We start from the raw sequence: 22,364 nt of genomic DNA, 5'->3' as shown, positions 1-22,364 counted from the left end.
TTAGAATCTCCACGGCTAGTTTATATTTTAGAGAGGAAACTATTGGGCAAATTTTCTGAAATTTGTAGTTGTCAGCATTGTAAAATTATAAAGAAATTCAGTGAAAGTTTTAACGAATTCCATGCATTTACTTTACGTATAGTAGATGAAACGGTAACGGAAGTCCCGAGGACCGCAACCGAGAAATGCCCCTCCAGCACCCAGTGCTTCAACTCTTTGAATGCAAAATATTTTTTACTTTCTTTTTTTCTAGAAATGGCAAAGAAATCGTGTTTTTCAATACTTCACTTCAACCATAAATTCGTCTTAGTTCCAATATTTCTAGACTGGTCGTTAAACGGGCGGCACTTTCCGACGGGGACATCCAAGAGCGTAAATTGACGTTTCGCAATTGGACCCAATTTTGCAATTAGGAACTAAAATTACTGACTCATCTATAAAAACACCAACGTGCAAAGGAGAACTAGTGGTACATAAAGTATCTCTAAGCTAAGCTAGAAATTGTAGTTCCTAATTGAATCAGGACGTGCGAAAACCGCCAAAGCCCATTTTTCCAGTCTTAGGTTTTTCTGAGTTCATAATACTTTTAAAGAGATGATACAACCATACAAGTGATGAAAGGACTCATTTTGGGATGAAGGAAACCCGAAGACGAGTTTTAACGCCGCTTTTGCGATTGCAACCAACTCCGAAAAGTGTTATCGACTCAAAAGAATAAGACAGAAATAATAGGCATTAGCGGTTTTCGCACGTCCCGATTCAATTGCAAAATGAAGTCCGATTTTGGTGCAGGGGTTCGTTGGCGCTTATGATCATAGAGGGAAGGAGAACTGGATTCATGAGTGGAATCAAATCTGGCTGTAAAAACACCAATGTGCATAGGATAACTAATGGCACATAAGGTGTTTCTAAGCTAAGCTAGAAATTGTAGTTCCTAATCGCGAAATGAAGTCCAAATTTGGAAGGTGCACGGGTTGTTTAGCGCTTGTGGTCACAGAGGGAAGGAGAGCTGGATTCATGAGTGGAATTAAATATAGCGGAGTTGAGATGCCGGGTGTTGACGGAATGTGATAAATGATAACGTGGATGACCAGCTCTCAAATGGAGGGACACTGTTGTCAGAGCACTCGCTCAGCGCCTACCGACGCACTCAAAGATATTCTAATTCTTAACAGAAAACTGTTACATTTGTCAATTTGCATTGCATCGGTAGATGGACAGGTGGAGCGCATCTAAAAAGAATCGCCCCACTAGACTAAATAGTCTTGTGCACGTGATTCGAAATATCGGTCGCGGTGAAATTGCGTGGCAGTAAAACTAACAAAAGCCTCCATTTATAGAACAAATAAAAATGAGGGACTTATTTTCATTGATCTTATTCTGATAAAATTGTTATAGCACGTGGTTCTAATCTCTCTTTATCGACCGAAAACGGTGGTGATATTTTGGCAGACGGAACATCTTATGTGAAACTTAAGTTTTTTATCAAGTGTTTACGGTTCACGTGCTTCTTAATAGAGATAGATACTACACACAAACCGCCTTCCTTCTTTTGCCTAATTGTATGATAAGAAGCAGGCTTTGTTGTGTACGAGGCCATGCGACGGATTTCAGTGACATTAATGAGAGGCAGATCTGAGGCCGTTCATAAATTACGTCATCGATTTCTTTCGATTCTTCTTAGCTTCAGGGTGGCCCCCATCAGGCCCGCCACATCCCATCTCGGGCCCTGCTACCAGTTTTAAGGTCCGGGCCCCGAGCACAAAGGGGGGGAGGGGTCAGAGGGGCATCCCTTGAGAAATTTTAGAATTTATACGACTAATCGGACGCATTTTGAAGCTTCCATAAAGAATTTTTCCATCAATTTCTGCGGAATAATTATGTTTTTTAGTGTATTTTCCGAAGGAAATACACTATTGCATTCTCCCATGATGTCGGACCCAGACCTGAGACATTGTGAAGAGCACCGATCACGGGTCGTAGATCACGAAAATATATGCTATTCAAATTCATGTGTATATGTATGGTTGGTTGGTAAATACATTTATTTGGTGCTTTAACATTGAAGCCATTAACACCGTAGATGAGGAGAGATCGTCAAAAAAAACATAATTTAAATATTTAAGAAGTAGGAGTCACAAAAAGGGTAGTAGAAAATTAAAATTTAGGACAAGGAAAGAATGCATTAAATTTGGAGATGGACAAGGAAAGAATACATTAAATTTGGAGATTAATTCGTTTAAAAAAGGGAGGGATTTCATGAAAATACTTTGAAAGGATGGTATGGAGGTCAGAAAGTGGAGGGAAAATTTTGGATCTTAATTGTTGATATGTGGGGCAAGTTATTAAAACATGTTTAACTGAGAGAGGGACATTACAAGAGATGCAGGTCGGGGGTTGGACTTTCTTGATGATGTATTGGTGGGTGAAAGACGTGTGCCCAATGCACAGCCGGGTTAATTTTACTTGATCTGCTCGTGGTAGACCAGAAAGTTGAGGGAATACGGACATTGGAGGATTTCTGTGTTGGCAATTGTATGTATGTATGTATGTATGTATGTATGTATGTATGGTTGGTTGGTATATGTATGTATGTATGTATGTATGTATGTATGTATTTCCGCCTTTTGAAGATTTTTCGATTTTTGAGTGGTTATATCTTTCTTACGTTGAAAGATATTTTGACCAATTTTTTTGCATTTTGTAGAGACTCATTAGGACTACTATTCTGCGAAAAAAAATTGAAATTTGAGGCAATAGATTTTGAGGGGTGGGGCTCGAAAGTGGGGGGAGGTCAAATCTTGTCCACTCAATAACTCGAGCGAAAATGAATATTTTGAGCTGAAATTTTTACGGGTGGTAGTTCTCCCCTAGGGCTGGTTTGGTATTGAATTTGAGCTAAATCGGCCGAGCCGTTTAAAAATGGCGAGCTTTGAAAGTTTTAGGCGAGGGGTGCGCGGCATGAGGGGAGCCGGCCGGAGCAGGGCCGCACAGTGGGTCGGGGGAGAAAGTTTATGGACAAGCTGATCGTCGCATAGTGGGTCAGGGGAGAGAAGTTTTTGGACAAACTTTTCGTCGCACAGTGGGTCAGGGGAAGGAAGATTCTGGACAAATTGTTCGTCGCACAGTGGGTCAGGTTAAATGATCTGTTCTTGAACAAAATCTCACCATTTAACCGTCACAACCTTTCGCAGCGCGTTCGCTGGCAACGTACGCAACTACTATCTTGTGCTCAAGAAATTAATTTATTCCCTTACAGATTGATCCCCCCCCCCCTTCGGAAAATACACTCTTCCCGCGGTGGACGCGCGGGTCGCTTAAGAAGACAGAACAACTGGAATGGACACTCAAACTAAAAAGCGCGCGCGAAGCGCGCGTCCTGGGGGGGCTTGGGGGGGCGAAGCCCCCCCAAAAAACCGGCGCGGAGCGAAGCGGAGCGAAGCGGAGCGCCGGTTTTTTTTTTTTTTTTTTTTTTTTTTTTTTTTTTTTTTTTTCATTTACTTCGGAATATACTCATCCTTTTATTTTTTCCTATTTTCAGCACAAAATACTTGCGAATTGTTGCATTCAAAACATCTGGAAAATTTTTATTTTTTCAATTTTTTTTTTTGGGGGGGGGGGAATATGATACTATTTTCAGTTCTAAGAGGGACAGGCCCCCCTGGATTCCCCCTTCGTTTGTCTATGGCAAAGGAGTTGAGCCATTAGCCATTGAGGTCGAGGATACCCAGACTGAAGACTCTTAGCATCTGACGACGGAAGGAAATGAAACGCAGTTACTAAAAATATCCCTCTGTACTCAAAATCTTGAAAATAGATAGAAATTTTCCAAGAATTATACTTCTTTGAAAATTTAAGAAGAATTCTACAGTGCCCCAGCGTGTTTCTGAAAATCTATTCACCTTTTGCGAAATTTTTAGGGTCAATTTTTCACTTTTTCTTACGAAACAAGGGTTGCATGTGAATTCGTAGTGGTTTTTCACGGGTAACACGGGCCCCCTCCGGGGCCCGGGCCCCGGTATCAGGGACCCAGTATCCCCCCCCCCCTTGTGGCAGGCCTGCCTTCATGCACGCTGGGCTTGTGGATTTCCTCTGAAATTTTTGCAGTGGTGAATGCATAGCTGAAGTGCGCTTCAGCTAGAATTGTATTTAGCAAATGGGTGGTTTTTATAGGAGGATTATAATTAAACAAGTGGTTAGAAATGGAAAAAGAAGAATATGTGCTATACAAAACGATAATCCGGGTATCGGAACTAGGCTGTTTTGAAAACGCCTTCAATTGCGGCGTGATACCTCACACATTCCGGAGAGTTCAAATAGTTGTATCATTGCGCCTTAGAAATGCGACGGAAGATTTAAATGGAGATAGCCTTCATGCACGCTGGCCTTTTCGATTTCCGTTAACATTTTTGTAGTCATGAGTTCGTAGTGGTTTTTCACGGGTAACACGGGCCCTCTTCGGGGCCCGGGCCCCTGTACCAGGGACCCAGTATCCCCCCCCCCCTTGTGGCGGGCCTGGCCCCCATACCACCCCTCGCCCTCGTGCGGTGGCGAAATTGACCACGCAGTAGCAAGAAAAATTCATAAATTCAGCATCGTCCCTCTCCGTTTGCTTTCTCTTTTGATTCGAGGTTTGTAATTTTTGACTTCTCCCTGATACTTATATTCGCGCTTGTGGTGTATGCAATTTAGCGCCTCCTACCTAGAGGCGGATCCAGCAATTTGGCAACACAGGTTCTCTCCATTTAAACCTATTTTTATTAATCGAATCTTGTTAGAGCACCTAGCCCCTCCAAGAATCGATATATTTCCACAGGTTTAAATGGGGAAAAACCATGTTGCCAATTTGCTGGATCCGTCAATGCACCCACTGTTTTTAAGCATGGGGATTGCGTGCTCTCTCCTCGGAGAGAAACCACTTGCCATGCTGTTGGCACATTTCTTTAGTTTTTCCCTCAAGAACAGATCATTTTTACAAAGCATCGGTAGAATATTTGCTGTCTATTAATGCTACTGAATATGCCAGGAAATTTCTGTTCGCACTACGCAACTTTTCTGAAATTTGCAAGTAAATATGAAGAACCTCTCTCTTTAAAATAATAAATTTTCAATTTAAATTTTACAGCGACCAATGTCAATTGGTCCCCTTTTCCAAAAAAAAAAGTCAACAATTTCAATGGCATTTGCAAATATTATAGGGTTTTTCAGTCAGGGGCCGAATTTTGACGGTTCGTTTACATAGGAGCGCAACATCCATCGTTGAGTCCAAACAGCACCGCCGGCAAATCAGAAGCGCTGAGCCGGACTTAAGTGCAGTTGAGACTCTTCCTGAGTACATTAAAGTACGGTGCATACACGAGATTCTTTCAGGTGGAGGAACCAACAAAATTCGGCCCCAGGTTTTAGTTTTTCAACAGTCACAAAGACTCTAACTCACAGATCAGTTTACCAAGGATTACTCGCACTCGCGTCTTGCAACACAACGCATGACGCGCAAGAGCGCGGATGCCGACTCCACAATCTGACTTGCGACACTCAACACTGAGTGAGCGATTTTTTTTTTCCACCGAGATCCATACGTGTTTGCGTCAAAACAAGACCCACAAAGCCAATTAACTTTCCCGTGAATTTATTGCGCTTTCAGAATCACGAGTGAATGACTAAGTTTCCATGTGTGCGTCATAGGTGAAGAGTAAGTCTCGGCACGATAGCGCGGACTCACATCGACGTCAGTCACGCGTTGATAGCACCGCGTAACCGACCGCTTCCATCAATACTGCTGTGCTGAGGAAAAACGCCCCGTGAACCTTCCGACGTTGGCAAACTTCCTTCGAAATATTTCGAATATATTGCGAAAGTTGTGAATACTTTTCTTCCGATTTTATAGACGGTTTCGTTCGCAATTTAATCCAAAATATCAGAATAGCAGGCAAATAGTCAAATCAGGCATTTCATCAAATGCCTACGCAGATAGTCAAATTTTGATGGTTCACAAAGACTTGTATGTTTTTGCAAGACGAGGAACTATTAAGTTTTCATTGTTTTGAAAGTAATAATTGGACGTATTTCTATCAAACGGAACTAAGCGCCAATTTGAGTTCCTTTTGAGGAATTTAGAATCCCGGATAGCGCGTTCTGTCAAATGGACCTAAGCGCCATGGAAAAGCATTGCGAGTATAGGACGGAATAAGCCGGACGCCCGATTCCGCCGCCAATCCAAGCCCCCCCTCTACCTTCCTCACCCTATGGCGCTTAGGTCCGTTTGATAGAAATACGTCCAATTCATCAAAACTACCTACTTATCTTGTATTTTGCCCTCCAAATGCTCCATATACATTTTAATTTTCGGAATTTTAAAAAGTCGGTATTATATGACATGCTGAAAATCTCGAGATGAAAGCTCGTTTAAGGACTAGATTTAATTTATTTACAATTGTATGATGAAAATTTGTATTGAAACACCTTGTCAACTTGGGAGAATAATTATTTTGTCTAAAATTGAGGAGGTTTCCGGAAAAAGGGCACATGACAAAAAATTGCGTTTGAGAGAAATGCATTTGAAGTTTTGATCATTACTCTATGGCCACTAACAGTGACTCGTTCGAAATCGGGAGTCCAAGCTGCGATGAAAGGTACCATCAGTGGCCAGAAATTAATGATGGAAACTTAAAACGCATTTTTCTTAAACGCTATTTTTTGCTAAGTGCCCTTTTTCCGGAAAACTCCTCAATTATCAAAAGAATCAGAATTTCAAGCCAAGTAAGAGTATTTGACTATTACACTTGCCAAGGCATTTGACAAAATGCCTGATTGGACTAATTGCCTGCGACATATGCATACCTTTGTCCTTACGGCGTATTCCCTTAGCACGGCAAAGTGAGATCACGGTGGCTTCTTTGTCGTCTTTGTCTGTAGCTTTGTCCAAAGTTTTGTCTGTTACTTATTTATAGCTTTGTCCATAGCATTTCGCGGGGAAATCAAAGCCAAGGAGTTCCAAAAATTAAAATTAGAGCCAAAATTATTTTTGAGCTCTAATGCGCACCAGTACGAAACTGAGGGGGGAGATAACTATAACTTTCCCACCACCAAGATAACTTTCTCCACCTTGTTACATACAGTTTCGGGTGCAAAGCAAAGTGAGATCACGGTGTTTTCTCTTTGTCTTATTTGTCTGTAGCTTTGTTCAAAATTTTGTCTGTTACTTATCTATAGCTTTGTCCATAGCATTTCACGGGGAAATCAAAGCCAAGGAGTTCCAAAAATTAAAATTAGAGCCAAAATTATTTTTGAGCTCTAATGCGCACCAGTACGAAACTGAGGGGGGAGATAACGATAACTTTTCCACCACCAAGATAACTTTCTCCACCTTGTTACATACAGTTTCCGGTCACTTCTTAGTGTTTTTTTTTTCTCTCTCTCTCTTCATTTGTCCATAGCTTTATCTATTAAATCCATAAAACAGCCCGCTGAAATACTGAAAGGAATACCTACGTGGAGCGGTTGGAGATGGTGGGAGCTGGAGGCGGCGAGGAGGTGGAGAGGCGACCGAGACCGATGATCAACAGCATTGACGTCTCCTTGCTCGACGAGGCGGGTGAAGATCTGGAGGAGAGCAGGCTCGAGAAAGGGGTCGTTGGCCAGGTGCCGGACGATCTGGTGGAGGGGCGTCCGGTGGCGGAGATTCTCCGGCGTGGAGGCGTCGCAGCCGGCCTCCAGAAGGGCGCCCACCAGCGCCTCGTTCAAGTGGCGGCCCCCGAGGGCCAAGTGCAGTGCCGTCTCGCCGCGCAATGTCCGCGCACCCACGTCGCACCCGGCTTCGATCAGCGCCCTGCAAAAACACCCCTGGATCAGTATTTCAGACAAGCAGAGACCCTCAAAAACTATTGAATTATTCGTTTTAAACAACCCTTCTTGAGTATTTTTTAAGTAAGGTTACGAGAGGCATAAAAGTGATGTGACATTGAAGTAACACAGCGTTGAAGACTCTTTACGCATCAAAAGTAGTTTTACAACACTAAAAATGTTTAGAATAATGTCAAGAATGCTCAAAAAGTAGGAATTTTTTTCATAGATTTTTTTACGTAAATTTTGGAAAGAGCTACTCAAAAAATAGCAAAAAAGAGGTTTTCTAAATCGGAAGTGTTTACATTTTTTCCGAGGGTTTTTGAAAATTGCTGTTTGAAGGTCTTTGATACCAGGTTTCTTGTATCCTGACACTTGCAATGGTGAAAAGTTTTATTCGCACGAATTGATAAGTTGCACTCGTCGTGGAATCGAGTTTTGATGGTTCAAGATCATAGATTAGCAAAAAGTGAAGAGACCTCTCAAAAACAAATGCATACGACCAAGACGGAGATACTGACGGAAATATTGCCCATTAAAAAACATTATGTATGACTTCATCCAACGTGGCAGTGCATACCAGGGTTCCTTTTCACCTTGGCGTTTGGCCTTCCATTCGTAAAAAATGAACGAAAAAATTACGAAAGAAGAAACGTAAAATGTGGATTAATGATTATAACTTCCACCGCCGCGCCGCGCAGACCGCACTGTGTTTGACGCAATGCGTGAAGTACTCACACAGTCCTGTAGGCGCTATCCGTTTCACGCTGACCGCAATCACGGCACTGTGTTTGATGCAATGCGTGAAGTATTCGTGCAGTCTTGTAGGCGTTAATGTGTGTTACATGCCGATCATCGCACCGAGGTCTTCTCCTTTTTCATCTCAAGTTCTCGTCATCATTTCTCTCTAAGTCAGGCAAAATTGCGTGTTTGGTTTCTCTCTTAACTCGACTAATTAAAGGTGCTGTCTCTTGTATCACCGAAAGACTACAAAATTAGAAATCACTATACTCTCAGGAAATGAGAGATTTGGTCGCCTTTTCTCGTTTGTAATTTTTTTTCTAAATCCGATTTTTTTTATACCTACAATTAAAAATATTGCGAAATTTGCCGCCTCCTACAGATTTGCCGCCATGGGCCGCGGCCCATGGGGCCACCCCCTTAATCCGGCCCTGCTGCCCACTCCCTGCCTTGTAAATAAGAACGTTTATCAGAACAAGGCGCGCTCGATTAATATACGAGACGGGGGGCAACGTTAACTACAACGCTTGAATGCAACTATTCGTGTTCGACGGATGTGCGTGTTGCGTGTGAGAGGGTTTGAAGGCGCCTTAGCTGCTTTTTTTTCTCTCACAGCAATCGGCATAACCGATAATCCCTAATCAATAAACCAGGAAGACATGTTGAAGAAGTACAAAATTCTCACCCCTCTCCTTCTCCTTTCCCTTCTCCTCGCTTTGGGTGCAGGTTCACCGAAAAGAAAAAGAAGTTGATTTAACATTTTAGATGTAAAAAAAGTGTCTGAGAACTTATAAAGTGCTGAATTACCCGTCACAGCAGTTAATTTTACATCTTGGAATTGCTAAAGTTTTCAAAACATCCAGGCCCCATTTTCGATATTCTTCCACTAAAAAAAATATCACTTTTCATTTTTTTTGTCGAAGACCTAAGATTAGAAGAATGTGATTTTTCAAATATTCCCAAGCGTTCAAACATAGTATGCGCCCAGCTTGAAAGGGTTGCTAGAATGTCGGAATTTTGTGAATTTATCTTATTTTTTTGTTCGTTTTGTCTTTTAAATCATGCAATGATAACAGTAATTTCAAACGGTTAAGTATTACCCAGAAGAAGACTGTTACTTGAACGATTGCTCATATAAACTATAACATCTTTTGGGACTAAATTTGACGAAGAAAAATAAGTAAACAAATTAAAACTTATCGACACTTCCCGACCATAGAAATAACACTGACCCAGCAAGATTCAATTTGTTCATGCTTGTTGATGAATGGATCAGCTGAAAAATCGATGTCTATTGCAGTTGTTTACCCCTGTAGAATGCGGAATGACATCATCTTAAAGTTCAGTAACCGGAGAAAGTAAGACATCGTTTGTTGACAATGACGGTTTCGCATGACGAAGGACCAAGGTTTGATGGTGACTTCCTAACGTTAAAAAATTATTCGTCAATATGTATGAGAAAAATTCATCATCTATATATATCTCAATATGAGTTCAACACGATAAGTTGCAGAGTTTGACGCACAAAAAGCTTGAAAGAAAAATTCCGCTGTGTATACAAGCCCTAACGATATTTCATAGTCAAATGATGATGAATAAAGGTCGCCGATTGTTTTCCAACACTTAAATGGCTGAATTTTGGAACCTTTATATCTCGATTTGTGACGTTCTAGATCTCCCATCTTACTTTATTTCATGATACTAAACAACGTAATTTCTCAGAAACTTCTGTGATTCATCCTTTCGAGTGTCAAGAGTACCCTATACAAATGTCCAAGTAAAAAAGTTTACCGGTTTTCTGTTTAAAAGAAAATTTTGAACCTTGCGTCGAGAACGAGATACACGCTTTTGAAATGTACGTCATCAATTCGTGTCACAGTATTAACATACTGTGATACGAGTAGTGTGGGAATTTGCGTGGTTGAATGCTAAATAAAAAAGATCCTCCAATTTTTTTATGATATTGCAAATAATTTGATCAACTAAATTCTTATGACAGAAATTTTTATTAAAAAAGAGAACAATTACATACACGTGAAAAATGAAACAGACAAGCACATGCGTATTACCTTGGAATCACATATCTTTATCATTTTAATCTTTCTCAAGAATGGATAAGAGCAAAAGCCAAATGCATAATTAGTTGGAATACCAATTTGCTGTATTTGATTTTAAATTCCCTTTTATGACTTAACAAATTGCAAAAATCGGTAAAAGGCAATAAAATACTGCTATTTATTAAGTTATTTTTCACATTTATAGATTTATCTTGATTCTATCAGCTTGCAGTCAATATTTTGAAAAAGTACCTACATGGTCCGCCTCTAATCAAACATTTCTCTATTTTAGTAATTGCATGCCATTGAGTACGTGGGGTCGTCATGTGAATGGGAGCTGGGACCATGTCTGGACGACGAGTTCCGAGCCCGGTGTGCGCCGAGCTTCAGTCACTTTTTCGATGCATTTTCGGTCCAAAATGGCGATGAAGAATACTAGTGATTCCTATCCTCTTTGTTTACATTGGATACCCCCCCCCCCCCCCGGTCCCCGAATACAGGGTCCCCGACACAGGGGTCCTGGAATTCGGGACCTGGAAAATGCTTAAAAGTGGTCCCTGCTCTCTCACTCACATTACGACTCTATGTAACTCTATGCTGCATGCATAGTTAGATGGAACGCGTCAAGCAAAGAGGGACCACAAGTTTAGGGGTTCCCTTTGTGTGTTGTCTCTTTTCATTTGATACAGCTTGATTATACCCTGCCACGCTGCGCCGTGCTCTCAAAATAATAAACTGAAAAAATAGGTAAGAACAAAAAAGAAAAACAAAGATCGAATCGCCACCAAACATTGGCGTTTTCGCTGTCCACAAATTGATACGAGCACTTCATTTCAAAGCCAGCTTCAGAAGTGCGTAGGGACGATACGAAGACCAAGGTTTACGGAGAGTGGACGATTCAATTCTAAGTAGAAAAGCCGTTAATTGCCTAAATGTTTTGAACAAAATTAATTAGGTCTATCAATAAATGATCTTGCAGCAGCAGAACTAGCTTAAATGGAGTTCCTCCGAGGGTTCAAGGTTTTCAATTCAACCGATATTCCTCGTTAACGATTAAGATAAAAACCTTAATTTTGTGTAAAATCAACCCTCAAGCTCATTCAAAGTTTGCAAAGTTTAGGTGGTAATTGATTGCAGAAAATAATGATTTATTCACGGAGAAAAAAACTTCGAGCGTGGGACCCGAAGTTGAAGTCATTTGGATCTCTGAAGTTTCCGGATCACGTATCCAAAAACTTAAGGTCTAGCTGCCGAAGTTCGGGTCACACATCTGAAGTACAGGTGAGGTACATACCGAAGTGCCTCGATGTCTGACCCGAACTTAGGCAGCTCGACCTCCAGTTTTCGGATGCGTGATCAGAAAACTTCAGAGATCCATAAGACCTCAACTTCGGGCCCCATGCAAGAAGTTTTTTCTTCGTGTTGATGTCTAAACGTTCCTATTGACTCTCGATTTTCCGGACTTACTATCTATTTTAAGTATTAGGTCAGAGAGAGTAAACCATCGAGAAATTATGAAAAAACAAGTAGGTATATACATTTAATTCTACCGCAAATTATTTTGGAGATTTCTTGCGACTGCTTTGGTTCGCTTCAGAATAATATCCAGGACTGTTACTTTTTTTAAAAATGGTACTGTCACCTATTTCAAGTATGTAATTCTAACCGTCACTGCAAATCCCCCCCCCCCCCCTCACCTGTTTTTTCATCGCGAGGACGGTCACACTTTATTCTGGCAGATCATCATTTTGTAAGGAAAGATTGCAACATCGGGATCAGTGGCGTGGCGTGCTTTGCGATATATCGATTGTTCTGCCATTTGAACCTATGGAAAAGGATTGATAAACAGGGTGTTTGCAGCGAACACCTTAATAATCGATTCTTTACCATAGGTTTAAATGGCATAACAATCGATATATCGCAATTCACGCCACGCCACTGATCGGGATGACCTAAAATCCTCCGGGAAGAGGATCGGAAACTTTGTTGCAATTAAGTTCCTTTTTTCTCCGGTCCGAACCAAAATCTTGACCACCTGCTCTGTTTTTTTTTCTGCGGCACCGTTCCTGTTTCGTCCGGTCCGAACCAAAATCTTGCTAATCTGCCCTGTTTTTTTTTTCCCGGCACCGTACTGGGCGCCGTCCCGGGTGGGTGCCCCTGCGGAGGTACGGGGTGGGGCAGTTGCCCGTGCGCGGGTACGGATTGAGGCATGACCCCGTGCGGGGGTACGGGTTGAGGCAGGACCCCGTGCGAGGCTACGGGTTGGGGAAGGTACACGGGACCGGTGCCAGACGGATGTGGGTGTACGAGATTGGCAACAAGTGGGTGCCCGGTCCGCTTTCTGCGACGCTGCTGGCGTACCGGAATCTTTCTCGGATTATACAGCATAGGGAACGGCTGCGGAACTCCGGCCTGGATGACTTCCGAGTTATACCTGTAGAGGAGGCGACGAGTGTACGGCCCGACTTCGCCCGTGAACCGGTCGACAGAACCATGGCAAGCGCGGAGCAACCACTGGAGCCGGATTCGGAGTCTGAAAGGGAGGTCATCGATGGGGTGACAGGAGCACTTGTTCTTGTGGAGTCGGAAACGGCGGCAGTAGCCCACCAAGCTCGGATCCTTTTTTTCGCACTCCTGCGCGACACTTCTCCCAGCCTTCCCGACGGAATTGCCGCGCCCTTCCCAGCACCTTCCATTCGCATACGTCCGCATGCCAATTCCACAACCCTCTTGGTTCAAGTCTCGTCTCTGCAACACGAGGAAATGGGCGCAATAGAACTCGCGTCATTCCAGCAGTTAGGCCAGAGACAAGAGACCCTCCACTGGCCTCCTAGCGACAGGTGGAAGCTTTTACTTTCGGGGTTTCAACGATTCCTTATGGACAATTATTAGGGAGCAACAGTCATCACCCTATTTCCGGCTGTTGACTTACCTACATGGTCGATGATGAGCTTCGGATGATGTCATGAGCCAAACAACTTTCCCAAACGTCGGCCATTTTCGGCTTGTTTGCAAAACGAAACTGCCAACACGTTGTTGAACATCAACCATGTAGGTAAGTCAACAGTAGAATGCTGAAGTCCCAAAAGTAAAAGCTTCCACCATGGCCAAGATACTAGTGGAGGGTCTCTTGTCTCCGAGGCTACGGCTCAATGGGAAAAATCGGTCTTTTAAAAGTACCAAATGGAGCACGAAGAAAATGATAGAATGAAATGTGACTCAAATACATGTGCCGGGAATTTGTGATTTACGAACTAATTCCTACGTAAAATATAGCGAGAAACACGATGATGCGTTTGGCTTCTCTAGAACAAACTCCCAAACTCAAAAAAGCTCTCAAAAATGAGGCTGTAATGCAGGGGATATCCCACGCTATCCCGAGAGTCCACCCCGATATCAAATCAAACTCTCTAAGCAAAGATAGAGAGCGTACATATTAGTAGGGTTGCCCCCTTTCTTGGGGACTCCACTGCTGAAAACACGGCAACCCTGCTAATGTATTTTCTCCCTATCTCCAGGGCCGGATTTTCCTACTTGCAGCCCATGGGCCGCCTGTATTTTGCCGCTCCCTTCTCATTCGTTTTGAAACATCAATGAAAACCATCAAGTGAACGTGCCAGCGGGGGAGGGGTGCATAAGACGCGTTTACTCGTGTTGAACACATTTTTTGGGAAAGCCCTGTCAACACTTTAAGCAAAAGTTCACGGAACTTTGCGCGAGTGTCAAGTTTCGTAAACCTATCTCTAATAGACAAGGCCTTCCATTCATAGAAAATGGACGAAAAAATTATGAAAGAACAAACACAAAATTTGGTTCAATGATTTTAACTTCCGCCGCCGCGCCGCGCCGACCGCACCGTGTTAGGCGCAATGCGTGAAGTATTCACGCAGTCTTGTAGGCGCCATGCGTTTCACGCTGACCGCACTATGTTTGGCGCAATGCGTTAAGTTTTCATGCATTCTTGTAGGCGCTATCCATTTCACGCTGACCACAATAACCGCACTGTGTTTAATGCAATGCATGAAGTATTCGTGCAGTCTTGTAGGCGCTAATATGTGTTACATGCCGATTGCCGTGCCGAGGGCTTCTCCTCTTCATCTCAAGTCCTCGTCATCATTTCCCCCGAAGTCGCGCCGTTCCAGGCCAAATTGTGTGTTTGGTTTCTCTCTTAACTCGACTAATTAAAGGTGCTGTCTCTTGTATCACTGAAAGACGACACAATTAGAGATTACTATACTCTCAGGAAATGAGAGATTTTGTAGCCTTTTCTCGTTTGTAATATTTTTTCTCTAAATCCACTTTTTTTTTACACCTACATTTAAAAAAATTGCAAAATTTGCCGCCCCCTCGATTTGCCGCCATGGGCCGCGGCCCAACTCTGCATAAAAAGTTTAACTTGATGTATAGAGGTAGACTCTAAGGATTGCGTGGGATATCGGCTCCCTTTATAGTCTCAACTTTGAGAGCTTTTTTGAGCTTTTGAGTTTGTTTTAAAGAAAATCAATGACATCAACGTGTTACTCGCGAAATTTGGCGCGGTTAAAAGTACTTAAATCGCAAACCCCTCTTGCAATCGCTCCATTTTGTGACTATTCAACGCGAGAATTTTCTAGCGATTTACACAGAAAAATAAATCACGATCGCAAGGAAAATTTCCCGCGTTGCGAATAAGTAAAATGACGTATACACCCATGATAAAATTTCATTACCTCAAAAATAATTTTTCTTGTCATAAAGATACTTTCGTGTTGTAACGAGACTTGGAAAAGTCTTTTTGAGATATTCTTTTACTTGTCGTGGTCTCTACAATAAATGACCACGACGATGAGAAAAATTACTGTCACTTAATGAGATTATGTTACAGATTCACAAATTTTATTGTACTCCCACGTGGCAAGGACGATTTTCCTTGTGATAATTATTTTTTATTTATATTACATCTGGTTACCTTTTATTATGTATTCTTCACAAAAATCAAGTTTTCTTGACACCCATTAATTAAAATCCCACGATTAAGTTCTCTTGGCTGATCATACATGGGATGTCCCAAAAGTTTTGTCACAAAGCCTCGTATAAGCGGACGAATACAGCTAGGAAACTTCCAATTTTACAGACTGAGAGAGGATTTTATTGGATTTCTCACGCAACCTTGTTGAGCTGCCCTTTTTGCACCCAGCGCTTCAATTGCTGTAAGAAAAATTTACTCAAAGTTTTAATCGTTAGAAGCTCAAAATCGTCCAATGAAAATGCAACTGTAAGCCCTCTTTCGACAATCTAGCAAATCAATTCAAGATATTCTGTGGGAAAGTAAAACTCAAACATCTTTCTGACCACACTTGACAAAATTTGCCACTATGGTTTCCTCCCCGTGGAGAGTCATATTAGAATTTTAAATTAATCATGTTTTTCGGCCTGATAAATACTGATTATTACTGATTGATTGAAGCTAGTGAAAATTTACTCACGTTCTGCTGTCTCGTCCTCGAGGTATAACTCATTGGAGAGATCCGTATCTGCATCGCGACGACCGTCCGATGGGTGTTTCTGATCACTGATCGCCTCTCGGGTGTCATCTGGCACCACCAACACTTTTTGCTCGAGCGCTTGCGTCCAAACTAGTAGAGGTTGAAGCAGTATGAAAAAGCTCACGAAATGTTTCCCGATCATTTTTGAGGCAAAGGCACCTAGACTCGAACACGCGGTGATGGAGTTTGAGCTCAATTTGCCCGCTTTCACAAATAAAGCACTACTCAAAAATATAGTTAACTGAAAAGCGGAAAATGGTGTGTGGGTAATTTTTCCGCTGTTCTCTCGACCGTCACCTCATTTACGTTCGTGCTTGTTTTTGAGCTCTTCATGTGTTGCTTCCGTGCAAAAACACGCTTGCCTCTGGCGATGCGACGCATTGGTGTGATCCCTTTGGCACCTGCATTGCGAGCACAGCCTTTGAGTGACGCATTTTTGTCGCACCAGAAAGAATTGGAAACATCGTCTCTCTTCATTGATCGTCATGAGAGTTGGAGAGTGTCTTATGAATATCTCTGAAATTTTACAAGATTGAAATTCGATCCCACTTTTTGGGCACATTGTTTCATTTTCCTCAAAAAAAAAAAAAAAAAAAATAATACATAAAATAAAATGAAACAAAATAAAATAATTATTTTTTGTGAGTCTCCGTCATCATTTCAATAAAAATGACTTTTAATTCACTTAATCTAAGATTTTCAGTAATCCAGATTAGGATTCTAAAAATTGCAAAAGTCAAATGCGGATCTGTACGGTATTAACCTATTTAGGTATTTTTGATGAATGGTTAGTAGACAATTTTGAATCAAAATATCTTTCGTCATGACGAAGTTTTTGACTTACAATTCGACAACATTTCCCGACAACGGTTCCCTACACTCCGAAGATAAGCAATTTTGTTTTGCGCCTTCGTGAAATTTTCCAAATGCACATTTTGTCACACCGACATTGTGTGCATTTCACAGAGTAAGAATTCTGATAATGTATACAGCTGCATTTCTACACGAAGAGTTTGGCCAAAAGCGGAGGTGCGCTCTGCCATTTACTGCATCGCACGCTCCATTATGAAAGCCTAAACTTTGTCAGCTTTTTGGCGAGCATTTTCTTGATTGATAAGCTTGGAAGTTGATTTTATACAAACAAGGGAGTACCACCCATCGCACTTTTTAAAAAATTTGACATAATATGGCGGATTTTAAAGAATCCTGTCCTATAAAAAATATAAAAATATAGATAATAGTTGTATAACGATTGTTTTACGAAAATGTAACGAGTATAGGTACATAAAATATGAGCATCTGAGGGACATCATATGGGCTGTTTAACTTTTAATTATCGCTTTAAGGGGGAGGTTAGTCGCCATTTTCGCATCATACTTCTTTATGGTAGATTTGACTCATACAATGATTTTTAACTTGGCGTATTTTAATTTGGTATTTCTTGCGTCTTCAAATTTTCGGTTTGTGACTCAAGTTCGCCTGGAGCATCAGACGCCGGAGAAGGAGACGCGTAGCAGCAGCGGCAGCGGCTTGCGGGCTGATTATTGAAATCGATAGACAAAGCGATGGACAAGGAAGACAAAGAGAAAATGAAGCGATCCTATCGGTGATAGCTGCAATTGACAAAGTAAGGAAGTAATAGACTAAGTAACGGCCAACAACTCATGAGAGATCCAATAGCTACGAGGGTAACCCCAAAAGTCCTGCGCATTTTATTATTAGAGATAGAGAAAATCCGATTTAATACGCATATGAGGCATACTTTCAGCTTTAATTTAAGCTAAAGTTTTAAAAAATCAGATGAACAGGACACTCGGGAGGTCATTTCTCCCGCACCGAAGTAGATGCGTTTCCCGCCACCTGCAGGTCCAGGCGCACAGTATCCGTGCTAACAAGATGTGCGAACGAATGCGGCCAATGTGATCCGATCGCATTTAAATCTTCATCAATATTTTTTACCAGGTTATTAATATGTTTAACATGCCCTGGAAAAAAGTCGCTTGGATCTAGTGTCCAGACTCTTGAAAACAACGACAAGAAAAAATACTCTTGATTCAATCGGATTTTTGCTTGAATCAAAACGAAATCCGCTTAAATTAAGAGGCTTGGTTCTTGATTTAAGCTAAAATCCGATTGAATCAAGAGTATTTTTTCTTGTCAATGCTTTTAAGAGTCTGGACTCTAGATCCAAGCGACTTCTTTTCCAGTGCGCTGTTTTTTTGGGTCTTCGATGATGAGTGCAATCAGTGTTCTTTCGACACAAGTGCGCAAGCTTACTCTGTAAAGTGTGTTGTAAAGTTACGGCACTTTCAAAGCCAGAGAACTGTGAAGTTCGGTCAGTAATTCGATTTTTGACTTGCCTCTAGAGTACTAGTATACTAGTGCTAATTCGTTTAAATGGCGCACCAGCTCATCGATGTGTAGGCTTTTTGGGGGGGTCCAGTTTTAAAATAAATAAAGCTGTGAAAACCGTATTTTACGCTTTTAACGTAATGCGCAGGTAGTTTCGATCGTTTGTCTATAAGAAAATTTCTTAGCGGTAGAGTAATTCTTATCGAAATTGATCGTTGAACTCAAATGAAGCCTAAAAAAAACGCGCCTGATGAGCTCAACGGTGGCTATCATTTTCGGGAAACGAAAAAACGCGTTTACAGTTTCCTTGGTAACCTTTGTTTGCTATCAGCTGATGTTTTATTTCCATTTCCCAGCCAAGTCGACGGAGTTTATACTTCCTTTCTTCACTAAATATATTTACTAACACCTGAGCGCTTTTCTAATACGACAGTATTAGAACTTTCCCGCTTGTTTTTATCTATCCTTGCCCATCAATTTCAAGAATCAGCCCGCAGGCGGAGCAGTCGGGTCCGCGTGGTGGTCTGTTAGTGATCCGGGCCGTGCACAAACCTATGTAACCACCTCCTGAATTTGTTCTGTCCCTTGGGTGGCGGACCGTAGTAGGCAGGGTGCATCGAGTGCATGTACTTGGGATGTTGGCGTTGGCCGGGCTTCTGGTTCCAGAACCAATCGAACGGCTGACGGATCCCAGCGTCGACGACCTCCGTCTGATACCTGCACAAGAGTTTATAGGTGTTTTCGCTGACGAGGCCGTGTTTCATGCGGCAGTCGCCTCCGGCCTTCCAGAGGAGATATTGAAGCCGGGTCCGAAGCCTGAATGGCAGGTCACGGATGTCATGGCACGAACACTTGGGTTCCCAGAGGCGGAAGCGCCGACAATAACCCACGTGGCTGTATCCACCGGGTTGGCGTTCGCACAATTCCTGGCACCTCTTCCACCCCTTCCGCCGGATATTCTGCGCCCTTTTCCGATTTCGGATGTTCACCTTCCCCTCGCATACGTCCACGCTGAACAACCCCCTCGGTTCGAGTCCCGTCTCTGGAACACGGAGAAGGGGGAATAGACGATGTGAGTCTAGATCATAGAGTACATAGAGTCGTAATGTAAGTGGGTGAGTTGGCGCCACTTTTAAGCATTTTCCAGGTCCCGAATTCCGAGACTCCTGTGTGACGCCGGGTCACTTTTTCGATACATAATCGATTGGTTGCGATACACGGGTACCCGGCCATCTGATGTAAACAAAGAAGATAGGAATCACCACGTATTCCATACCACCATTTTGGATCGAACATGTATCGAAAAAGTGACCCGAACTCGGCGCACACCGGGCTCGGAACTCGTCGAGCAGAACATTGCGCCAGCTCTCCCATTTACATTACGACTCTATGTACTCTATGGTCTAGATGCCACTTCAGGTATTTGCAGTCAGTGGTGTCAGTAGCCATGTTTGCAGACGAGAAACTAGTCAAGTTTGAAATGGAGGGGGGGTGGACTTTTTTCTTTTTTTTGATGGGCAGTTAGCGTAAATCCACCAAAGTGTTACCTTTTTCCCTCGGTGATAGTCTTCTCCATCCCCTTCTCCCTTCCCCCCAGTTTTCTTTTTTCCCAAATCCTTCATCCTCCTCTCCCCTCGTTTTTCTGTAAACAAAGTTTCGTTTCATTTTTAAAAAACAATGATATATTTACACGTGAGAACTAAGCAAATTTCTGCGGTGGAGAAGGCGACTAAACTGCTGATTATAGCCTCAAATTGCCTCCAGAGAACATCAAATTGTCAAAATTTTCCGAGGTGGCCCAACCGGTTCCTTCTCTGACCATCCCTTGGAAATCCGCGGCAGCTTTGAGGGGGGGGGGGATTGCAAATGAATAAAATGGGGGGGGGGGGAGCTCGTCAGGCACCTAGGGGGTAATGACACCACTGTTTGCAGTCATATCCAATGGGTTCAAAATCTTATTCCATAACATAACATCGTAAGAGCACGCATAACTCATAACACCCGAGGCGCGAAGCGTTTCAGGGGTTGGACCGGGTAGCGGTCAGGGGCCTAATATGATAATAATAACAATATCATAATATCATATTTGTAAGTGCATTGAAGTTTCCTTGACAACTTAATATACAGCGTCCATCAGGGTGGAAACGAGAGATTTGTGGAAGTCATAGTCAATAACGACGCGACGGCTAGAACTTTGAGAGGGAGAAATTTGGAAAAAATGAGAGAAGGGGCCAGCCGAGTGGTTTCAGTTCTTGGAAAAATGAGGGAATCACGGACCCCTAGTACAGTGTTCGTTTGTTCTTATGATACGATATAACTTTTATCTCCTTTTATTTTTGAGTTTCCAAGGGGAAGAAATCTTGTCATCATTCGCCATTGTCATTCATAATTATTTGCGCAGTATCAATAATAAGCCTCTTTTTAATGAGCAACTTGACCTGCATCGATTTTGGTTCTTTTGTGTGCGCGGAAAGTTAGAGCTTACTGTTTCTAATATGAACTTAAACTCCTCACTATTCAGTTGATTTTGGACTCATTAAAGCGCATTTTTGTTTAAATTGTGACTTATGAAAGTATCGTATAACAGAAACTCTATTTCAGCAAACTTTCGCCCTAAGCGCACCTCTATTTCAACGGGTTCTATCGTATCTTTATCATGGGGTTTCAACATGTCCGGCCCCCACTTCATTGTCTTTTTTTAAAAATAAGAACGAGCCAAATTTCGATAGCCAAATTGCGGAACCGCGTACTTTTCTCCATTTGTGACGTTGCAGACTTCCTGCCACATTTAATTTTTCCCTCGAAAAATTAGTCAACAAAATGTCCTGAAAACTAACTTGAATTTTCTTTCTGGGTGGCAGAATATTTTGTGTAAATCTAAAGCTGTAAAGTTGGCTTGTTTCTCTTCGAAAAAAATAATTTTGGAGCGGAAATTTTGAAACATCGCGACGGAGACACCTGGTTTCCGACATTGGCCATCGATTTGCAGCTTGAAATTTTCACATATTAAATATTACTGGACGGAAAAGAAAATACACGGATGTTCAATGCGTTACGTTGATTAAATTACTGATTAAAAAATTAAGAATACGACATTACGGAATAAGAGTGTTAGGGGTAAACCCTGAAATTTATGGCACATGATGGGACATGAACATTGCTCGACTGAGAATCTTGCTGAAACCGTTGTAACGCGATTTGATTGACGTAAAGCTTGAGTTTCTTGTGAGCGGGCAGTTCAAATCCTCGTAACCAATGTGAAATAAAAACATTAATACCTTCGTCAGGAGTTGGTTTAAGTAATTTTCGTTGTGCGAATCGTGCTCTGAGTGAAATTCTGATTAGAAAACATGTATCAGAATGCTTGAATTCGTACCTTGTCTAGTGGTCCATTAATTAGATGATATGGACATTTTAAATTAATTTTGATAGTAACGCAACTCAAAAGGGGTTAGCAACGCAACATTTGGGTCAGTAACGTAATTTATCGGGGCACTATCACAATTGATTGGAACAGTCCAAGTTAGGACTGAACCCCTACTTCTTTTCTCCCATTATTGCTCGTAAGTCTAAAAGATTACAGAAATTAGGAGGCCGTCGATTAATTTCGAACGGATGTAAATTGACGATAATCTACTCACCCTCTTTTATCTCATCCTCGGAGTACAACAAACGAGACACATTATCACTAAAAAAATGTCCATCGTCCGGTCGATGATCGCTGATCCTTTGCTCATCGTCCCCCGGTACGATGACGACTCCCTGCTCCAGAGCTTCTAACCGGATCAGTAGAGGTTGTAGTAGAATGCAAACGCCCATAAAATGTTTGCTGACCATCTCTCAGAAC

At 42.1% G+C, this 22,364-nt stretch overlaps 1 protein-coding gene across 1 annotated transcript in view; it reads right to left on the bottom strand.

The window, feature by feature from the left end:
* LOC109043799 (uncharacterized) overlaps positions 1-22,364 on the bottom strand; it is a 59,613-nt gene that overhangs the window by 8,877 nt on the left and 28,372 nt on the right. Inside the window, exon 2 of the mRNA XM_019061113.2 lies at positions 7,492-7,828. Coding sequence (XP_018916658.2) covers positions 7,492-7,828 — 337 coding nt within the window. The remainder of the gene's footprint in view (positions 1-7,491; positions 7,829-22,364) is intronic.

Source organism: Bemisia tabaci, chromosome 4 (genome assembly GCF_918797505.1).
Source record: "Bemisia tabaci chromosome 4, PGI_BMITA_v3".
Lineage (NCBI taxonomy): Eukaryota > Metazoa > Arthropoda > Insecta > Hemiptera > Aleyrodidae > Bemisia > Bemisia tabaci.
Note: the sequence above shows the minus strand (reverse complement) of the source record. Positions and strands in the feature narration are given on the sequence as shown.